The 8,654-nt window shown below is 36.7% G+C and overlaps 1 protein-coding gene across 1 annotated transcript; it reads left to right on the top strand.

Annotated features, from left to right (window-relative positions):
* The first annotated feature begins 466 nt into the window (after window positions 1-466).
* Tomm7 (translocase of outer mitochondrial membrane 7) lies at window positions 467-6,461 on the top strand. The gene is made up of 3 exons (XM_027932761.3): window positions 467-648; window positions 2,430-2,478; window positions 6,236-6,461. Exons 1-3 carry the CDS (start codon window positions 546-548, stop codon window positions 6,249-6,251), a joined length of 168 nt encoding a protein of 55 aa, XP_027788562.1. The 5' UTR covers window positions 467-545; the 3' UTR covers window positions 6,252-6,461.
* The last annotated feature ends 2,193 nt before the right edge of the window (window positions 6,462-8,654 follow it).

Here is an 8,654-nt window from a genome sequence, read left to right as displayed (position 1 = left end):
ATGTATACTGTCCCTCAGTTAGTACCCTTCCTTCCAGTTCAACTCCCGGCTTTCAAGAAACGTGTTCTGAGTAGTTAGATAACTTATTCAAGATTATACAACAAATCACACAGAGTCGGGACTAAAACCCAGTTCTTTCAGATTTTATATTGCTTTTATGTGAAGAAAGGACCACTTTGGAGATGCGCTTTAAAAATAGTTAAGACTGGGGGAAGACAGGTCGTTTCAGGTTCAAGGAACTTGGAGAACTGTGCCTCCCAGTATCCCATCGCGGACCGCAACCCCAGATGATGACTAAATTGTGATAAGTAACGTGAACGCCGAGATCTCAAGCAGAAAGGGGAGGCAGCTACGCAAGATTATTCCACCAGCAGCGCCGCGGAGGAGCTGGGCCGGTTAAGAGCAATGAATTACGACCTCTGCTGGTCACGCTCACGACTCCTGCCGTAAAGCCCGTGTAGAGCGCATGCGCGCCTTTCCTCCCTTTCGGATTACGGACCCGGTCACTGCGGTGGGGATCCACACAGCGTTGCCCGGCCGTCGCCATGGTGAAGCTGAGTAAAGAGGCTAAACAGAGGCTGCAGCAGCTCTTCAAGGGCGGCCAGTTTGCCATCCGTTGGGGCTTTATTCCTCTCGTGATTTACTTGGGTCAGTGGGAGAAGAGCCTGGGAGGAGACTTGAGGGAAGGGGTTGATGGCGTCTGCGACTCCATCTTTGGCCTTCGTGAGCGGGAGACGGAAACGTGATCCCGCCGTGCAGGTCTTCTGAGGCTGTCCGGTCTAGTGGGGTCGATTTAAACCGAATTCCCTCTTTTACTAGTTGTGTGGTGTTTAACAAGTGACGTAATTCCTCCCATTCTGTAAAACGGAGGCAAGATTTACTTTTCAGGATTGTCGTGGGGGTTAGTTGATGACCCGGTGTCTGTGAAAGTGATAACTATTTGGCACTAAGTGGGTTTTCAGGGCGTTTCTCTTCATCTCCAGGTGGGTCTCGGTGGCTTTCATCAGAAGAATGAATAATGTTTTCCTTTAGCATACTAGAGTTTATTTTCCTTTATGCGCAATGATTCCTTTTCCTAAGACAACCATCATGTTAATTTTTTCATCCTAGGGTCTAACTCAGGTTTTTTGAGATTTATGTTAAAGTTATCTTTCTAGAACTTATTCCTTGTTTATTAGTGTCGTTTCTTTTACACTATATATAAAATTTAACTTTGTTTAAACCAATTCCAAGGTTCTTTAATTCACACTAAAATCTGCATCCACAGATTAATCTTATGTAATTCAAGACGTTTTAGGGCTTGATTGCATATAGTGCTGTAAGATGTGACATTAAGCAACAAAAAGGTTTTAATGTGCCACCAGTTGAAAGACAGTTCTACATGGACTCTTGTCTTACTGTAATCTTGTGTGTGGAGACTCTGATGACCCTTGGTTCCGTGTTATCTTTTGGAGGTGTTTATAGAACAACCTTCCAGAACTAAGGGGAGACATACTTTTAGCCCAACAGTTTATGGTTCCCTAAATGTAGGATTTATCTTCACTATATGTGCAGTTATCAACTGGCCTTCTTCCTGGGGCTTTGCATCAGGTCTTGGGTTATTGAAGATAATATGATGAAACTCTGACTACAGCTATCGCTGGGAATAATAAACTCTGTCTGTGACTGACTCAGAACCTTGTGTCTTAAACTCTTGTGAAACTGGAAGGCTAGTTTGATGTCCTGAAAATAGGGTAAAATTTCAGACCCCTCACAGTTCTTTATATTCTGATTTTAATCAGTTATTTAAGCAAATTAGCATATATCATCAAATCAAAATTTTGGGTGAGGGAATGGGAACCAGGGATTGAATCCAGAACACTTAACCTTTTTAAAATTTTTTTGTTTTTGAGACAGGGCCTTGCTAAGTTGCTGAGGCTCGCTTTGAATTTGCAATCCTTCATTGGGAGTGCCACTACACCCTGCCTCCTTTCTTTTGTATCACTAGACTTTGCTTTATAAAAAGAGAGGTTTGTTTGGAATAAAATATGATATCCTCAGTTTTGTTTTTGAAAAAGATTAGCTGTTGTTGGTTTTTTGGTCTTTGTGCTCTTTGTAGTCTGTCATCCAGTATGATTTGGGAATTGCTGTAACTTATTTCTGGGTAATGACCAATAATGAAAAGTAGAGGATGCTAAGAGCTTCTGTGCTAATTGTGTATATGCTAGAATTAAGTAGTTTGTTATTCCTTCTGATTAGTCCTGGACATAATTTCATATTCTAGTGAAGATTGGAAACTATTCTGTAGCCCCAGTATATCTAGATAGAGTTGATAGATCTAGAGAGCTGTCCTAGGTTGGGTTTAAAAAAAAGCCTTGAAGGTAGATTTTTTTTGTCTGCTGGGGTATTAATTAGTATTTTTTTTTCTTCACCCTTCCTCTTCCTTTCAGGATTTAAAAGGGGTGCAGATCCTGGAATGCCTGAACCAACAGTTTTGAGGTACTGTTCTTACAAATAAACATTACAGGGCAAATGCTCATATGTTAGTATTGAAACATTGAGAAACAAAAGAGTAACAGTGGTAGGTGTTGACATGAACCTTTCACCAGGCATTATAAACTGCAATAGTTTGTAAACTGTTTGGTCCCCTGCTTTGTCCCCTTCCAAATTTTTTTTTGGTAGAATTATAGTGAAACACATTTTAAAGGAAAAGAACTGATTTATTATTCTACCACATTAAATCGTGAAACTATTTTTAATTTTCTGTATTCCCATCTTATCTGTATTCACCTGAATACAACATTTTACATCATTTTAGCAAAGGTATATAGGCTTCTGGGTTTTTTCCACCTAAAATTAGAATTGATGTCCAATGTATTTTCCACTTGAGGATTACTTAGGTTTTTCAGTATTATACATAACAATATAATTAACCTTTTTAATGCATATAACTTAGATTTTGATTTATTTTCTTATGATGCATTCTTATGGGTTCAGTAAGTCCAATATATGAACATTTGTGGTGCTAAAAATGCACTGTGTATTCCTTTCTCAGAAACAGTCTTGCTAATGTTGGATAAACACTTGAGGAAACACTCACACACATGCATATTATATATATGCATCCAAGCCTTTAACACATAGGCTTTTGGAGGGCATTCAAAATTTAAACTGCAGCTACTTTACATGTAGCAAACAGGTAAGTCTGATATTCCTGGCACTGTGATGACCAGACTACTGCATACTGGTGCTATGGGATTTCAGTTTGAGATTGTTTCATAGACATCTCTTATAGTTTGCCAAAATACACTTCATTGGTTATTTGAGATCCTCGGATTGTTCCAAATTGTCCTCTAAGTCACTTTCCAGAGTGACAGAAAATAATAATACAAATTGAGTATTTTTAAAAAAATATTTGGGAACAGAAGTGTTTTGGAGATCAGATTTTTGAATAAGGGATGTTTACTCTATACTAATACTAATCATGGTCACCTACACTGTGTCAGCTATTGTTTTAGGTGCTTTATAAAAACATTATCTGTAGTTGTCATTATAGTCCTAGAGAACAGGTCACACAGTCAGTAGGTGGTGGAACATCTATCTCCAAAGGCTTTTCACTGGGACACTTGGACTCCTACAGGTAATCTTACCTGGTACTCAGCATAGAGTCATCTGATAGGAATTTTGTCCACCTCCTCTGCCTTACTGCTATCCCACAGGTACTTTTTCTTTTCAAAAAAGTACCACTATATGCTGTCTTCCTCAACTTGTCCACTTTTGTGGTTACTATTTTCCCTGATAACCTTCTTCAACAAATGGTCTTCACCTGTTGCTCTTTTCTTCACCTACCTTTCTCCCTTTAACCCTTTGTGACATGTCTGCTTAAAACTGTTTTCAGAGCCCCACTAAGTTCCTTTTTTCTTAGCCCTTGTTCAAAGAACTATTAATTTCCTTTTCTGTAAAACGGCCATTGAGATCATGTATCTGCTCTTAACTAACTGAGTGACCATAGACCAATTATTTCCTAGGGAAACTACCTTAGGGCACATGATCATAGATGGAATTACTATGTGAATATTTTCTAAATACTGGAAATTATTATCAAATACCTTTCCCCAAGGCCACTAACCTTTCTCAGCTCCTCTTTCCTAAGTTGGGCATAGTAATACCTATTTCACAAGGTTGCCATGAGGATTGAATAAGAATACTGTCTGTAAAGTGTTAACTGTGTTAGCAATACTTGTCAAATAATATGATCAATAAACTATTAATAGTAATTTTTTAATCTTTTTGGTGATATTTTCTTTATCCTTCCCTCTTTCTATGATAACAATGCTCTAGTCATATGATATTGCATGCTAATCTTGGAATAAATAAATTATAAATAAATAAATAAATTATATTTTCATGACATTGTCTATTTGCTTGTGGTCCCTCAGTCTGGAATACTTTTTCCCCTAAGTTTCGACCTGATGGAAACCTGCTTCTAGAACAGCCCAATCTCAAATGTTGCCTCTGCCAAAACTTTCCTCCTGTCTGAAATTGATCAGATTTCTGTGTTCCCAGAGTATTCTTTGGTGAATGGCATTCTCTACCTTTTATTATGTCTGTTGTTTATTTTCATTACATGTTTTGCTCAACAAATATTGAATTAATTAAATGACCCTTCTACCTTAGGTGATATAGGATTCAGAGGTGGGGCTGGAATGTATACTATTTTGGCTTCAGTTATCCCAGCCAGTTTTGATCTTCAAAGTTGCAGACTAGATGAAGCAACCCCTACCTAATTTTTCATTTTTTTACTTTATTGTTTTCTTAATGCTCCTTTCCTTTCTTGTGCTTTCTCAGTCTTTTCTGTCATATATTCTGGTTTCCTTTCCAGGTGTACTTATGTTTTAGGAAAAAATTGATTACCTGCAAAAAGATGTCCAGTTAATGGAATTTCATATATTGTACTGACTGTTCTGGGGAGACTACTAAAGAATTCTTCCTGGGTTGCCTACTTTGTACCCTGAAGGAACAGAATTGTGTATGCTTTGGTTTTATTAATATAAAATTAATATAAAGTCTATTGTTTTACACAAATTTATTATTTGTATAATATTTATGTAAATATTATAATTAATGATTTACTGATTTCTTTCCTTTGCCAAGTTGTTGGGTTTTTGAGATTTAGAACCACATTCATCTTAGTGTCCTCCTTTTTCACCCAGATTGGTACATTGTGTGTGGTCAGCAATTGCTATTTGATAGGAACAGTTATTCAAAATGCAGTATTTTAATGAATAAAGGGGTAATATCTTAGTAAAATATTACTAAGGCGAATAAATTGACTAACAGAATAATTATTTTCATTATCTATGTAAGGCCAAGGAAGATTTTCTCTCTTTTTATTTTGTATGCTTATTACATTGAGGAACAGACCTAAATAGATGAAGAGTTTATTTTCATGTCTTAACTAAACAAAAATTCTTGGGGTTAAATAAAAATAGATGCATGTTGGGGTTTTCTAGGCATAGAGAAATTTTTTTAAAATAAAAACTGCATTCTATTTTTATAATACCAGGATCACACCCTTATACTGGCAAGCACTCTCCTACTGAGCTATATCTGTAGTCCTCAGAAATCACACTTCCAATCAGCAGGACTGTAGGATTTAGACTTGAAATACTTCATTTCTCCTTTATTGATTCTGTTGTTTCAAGTTAACAAATTAGGAGTCTGGGCTGCTTACTGGCTGCAATGTTTGGGGTCAGAATAAGTTGAAGGGGAAATGGAGGCAAATTGCCTAAGGATGTGGTTAAGAGCACCTAGGTCACATCTTATTCTTCTACTTATGATATGTAACCATCTCAAAGCCTCAGTTTCCACATCTTTAAAATAAGGATGGTAAATGGGACTTACAGAAAGCATTCAGTAAAAATGTTAATTCAGTATCATTGATATTGCATCTAATAATGATACTTTTATTATTTGGGTTCATTAATTTTTCTAGTTAATGCAAATCATTAATCATTTATCTTTTGATTGAGTTTACATATTAACTTAAGTAACCACACTCAAATGTAACAAATTGTGTTTATGGTTCTGTGTGTTTAGTTTTTTATTATTTTGCTTCACGAGGTTGATTCTTGTCTTAACTTTGAATTTGATAGATAAGCAAACATAAAAATTCACAAAATCTAGTTCTTAAGCTGTGTATAGAAAGTTTTTGTTTAGGGATTTAATTTATTTCTCCTCTTCACAAATATTTTAGCCTACTTTGGGGATGAACTGTTTTGTCATCTGGATTTGGAAGCAGTCATCCAACAGGAACAACATGGAAGGTGTGTGCTCTGGCTGGGATAAGCAATGGGACATCATTCAGACAGTCACCAATTGGATGGCACAGGGTTCTTCTCAGATGCATCTGTGGCAGAGTGGAACCTCTCCTGACTTATTTATGATGGACTATATAAAAATAAATATTTTCAACAATGTTCTATATTGTGTCTTTTTTTAATAGAGCACACTGGGACTATCAGCTAAAAACTAAGCCTTTTGTTACTTTTTCAAAACAGAATCTTGTATTTGCTGAGATGCCACCTTAAAAAACAAAAATCCCAATTCCTGGGCCACCACTTAACAAATGGTTTCTGGTTTTCCTTTGCAGTAAAAGTCCCTCAGGGATGTTCTCAGATAAGAAGAATGGAGACAAGTTTCAGTTTGCGACAAACTGGGCTATTCCATTACATTGAAATGAAGTTCTGACTACGGGCAATAGGGGTTTTGGCATCTGTTACTAGGGATAGGAGTGGCATTGGGGAATTGTTATTTATTTAGTGAGTCAAAGATTTTCTTCTGGGGGTGGTAGCAAAGTAGAGTATCCAGTGAAGTGGCCCTGGGGATTACACAGGATGGTGACATTTCCTCTTCTGGTAGAAGAAAGGGCAGTTAATGGGAACTAGTTTTCAGTTCTAGATGCTGGTTTGTTGGGATCCTTACCTGTATTTTAACACTATTGTTTAGTTTTTTTCTGTTCTAACAAAATAGCCATTTACTTAGTTTGAGAGAGAGAATGAATTAAGAAAAGTAGAACCTGAAACAAGATATGACAGTTTGGGAGGGGCCCAGTGTTGGAATGTTTTAAATATCCAGTGTTTTAAGTATAGAATGATCATTTGTGAATATAATCTCTTTCAGGTGTCTGGATCTGTCATTATCAAAAAAAATTTTTCCCCTTAATTATAATGTAAATGCCTCTGCTATTTAATCCTATTTCCTCAAGTTTTCTTACTTTGCCATGGAGACCAAGAAGACTGCAGGCTTATTGCATAAGGGGGTTTTGTTTTAAATGGAATTCTTGAGAACTGCAGGAAACCATTTATGGTAAGCACTTCATGTAATTGCTTCACCATCTTTATGAATCTAGGCACGTATGGTTTTGCTAAAAACTGAGCACAAGTTGTTAAGTCCCATAGAATTGCCTAAGTTTGTGTCCCCACCCATCCCTTTCTGTTAAGCATGTTAAGTGAATTCTTGTTTGCTTAGTATTTTGGTGTTTTGTTTTTCTTTGTCATCCAGGGTTTTTAGAAATTAAATCAAAGCTGTGGTGAGTGTCCATTTTGATAAAACAGTAATGTGGATAAAATGTAACTGGTTTTGTAGTGTTTTGGAAGTTACCTTGTAGCTGTCTACAGAATATTTGCTTTTAAGTAAGGAATTCTGAATATCCCAGGTGAGGAAACTAAGGAACAAAGTTTAAGCCTTGTTCAAAAGGCATAGGATATGAGCTGAGATAGCACACACTCTAATTGGTGTACATATATCAAAGTGTTAAATGTTTGAAGCTAAGCTCCTGTATTTTAGATTTTAGGGCAATGCAATCCAGAATGACAAATGTTTATGGTCTGTGTTTTGTGCTAGGAGCTAGAAAGTCCTTAAGATTATTCTCAACCTTGATTTGCCCAGGGAAAACCACCAAGCTGATAGGACTTGATTATGAGTCCTGGCAAGGCTATGTAGTTCATAGAACCCTTGGTGAAGAAGTCACATATTTAGGCTTCTACTAAAACAAAAGCAGTAATTGTTGCCCCCAAAGCATTACTATGTAAACCAGTGGTTTTTATAGCTCTAAAACTAGTATTAACCAGAGATACATAAGAAATGAATATATTCAGGTCCCATCCCAGATGTGAATCAGAAATAGGTGGTGAGGCCTTGGGTGAAGCATGTTTTCACTTTTTCAGCTATTATTTAAAATTAAACTTTATTTTGAGAAAATTGTATGTTATATGTAGTATAAGAAATGATACAGAAAGATCTCTGTACCCTCTACCTAGTGTGCTACAATAGTTACGTCTTGCAAAACTATAGTACAATACCAGGTTATTGACACTGATACAGTCAAGACAGAATACTGTACCCAGAAAATGTTCTCTTAGAGTTTTGTGTCCTTTTATAGCCCACTGGTCTACCTGACTTCTCTCCCTCGTCAGGCAACCAGTAATTTGTTGTCCTTTTTGTCATTTCGAGAAAAGTTATATCAATGGAATTGCTAAGTAACCTTTTGGCATTGGCCTTTTCCACTTAGCCTAGTTCTCTACATTCCTCTGGGTTGTATGCATCAAATGCATAAACATTGATATGGCTGTGTCACTACAGTCTGCTGATTTTAAGTCCTTTGGGCATAAACC

Source organism: Marmota flaviventris, chromosome 1, assembly GCF_047511675.1.
Source record: "Marmota flaviventris isolate mMarFla1 chromosome 1, mMarFla1.hap1, whole genome shotgun sequence".
In the NCBI taxonomy this organism is placed as follows: domain Eukaryota; kingdom Metazoa; phylum Chordata; class Mammalia; order Rodentia; family Sciuridae; genus Marmota; species Marmota flaviventris.
Note: the sequence above shows the minus strand (reverse complement) of the source record. Positions and strands in the feature narration are given on the sequence as shown.

Bases quoted from the DNA above. Each gene is read 5' to 3' on its own strand.
- Tomm7 (XM_027932761.3), top strand. From the start codon at position 546: ATGGTGAAGCTGAGTAAAGAGGCTAAACAGAGGCTGCAGCAGCTCTTC. The intron at 649-2,429 runs GTCAGTGGGAGA...TCTTCCTTTCAG, and splicing joins TCCTCTCGTGATTTACTTGG to GATTTAAAAGGGGTGCAGAT.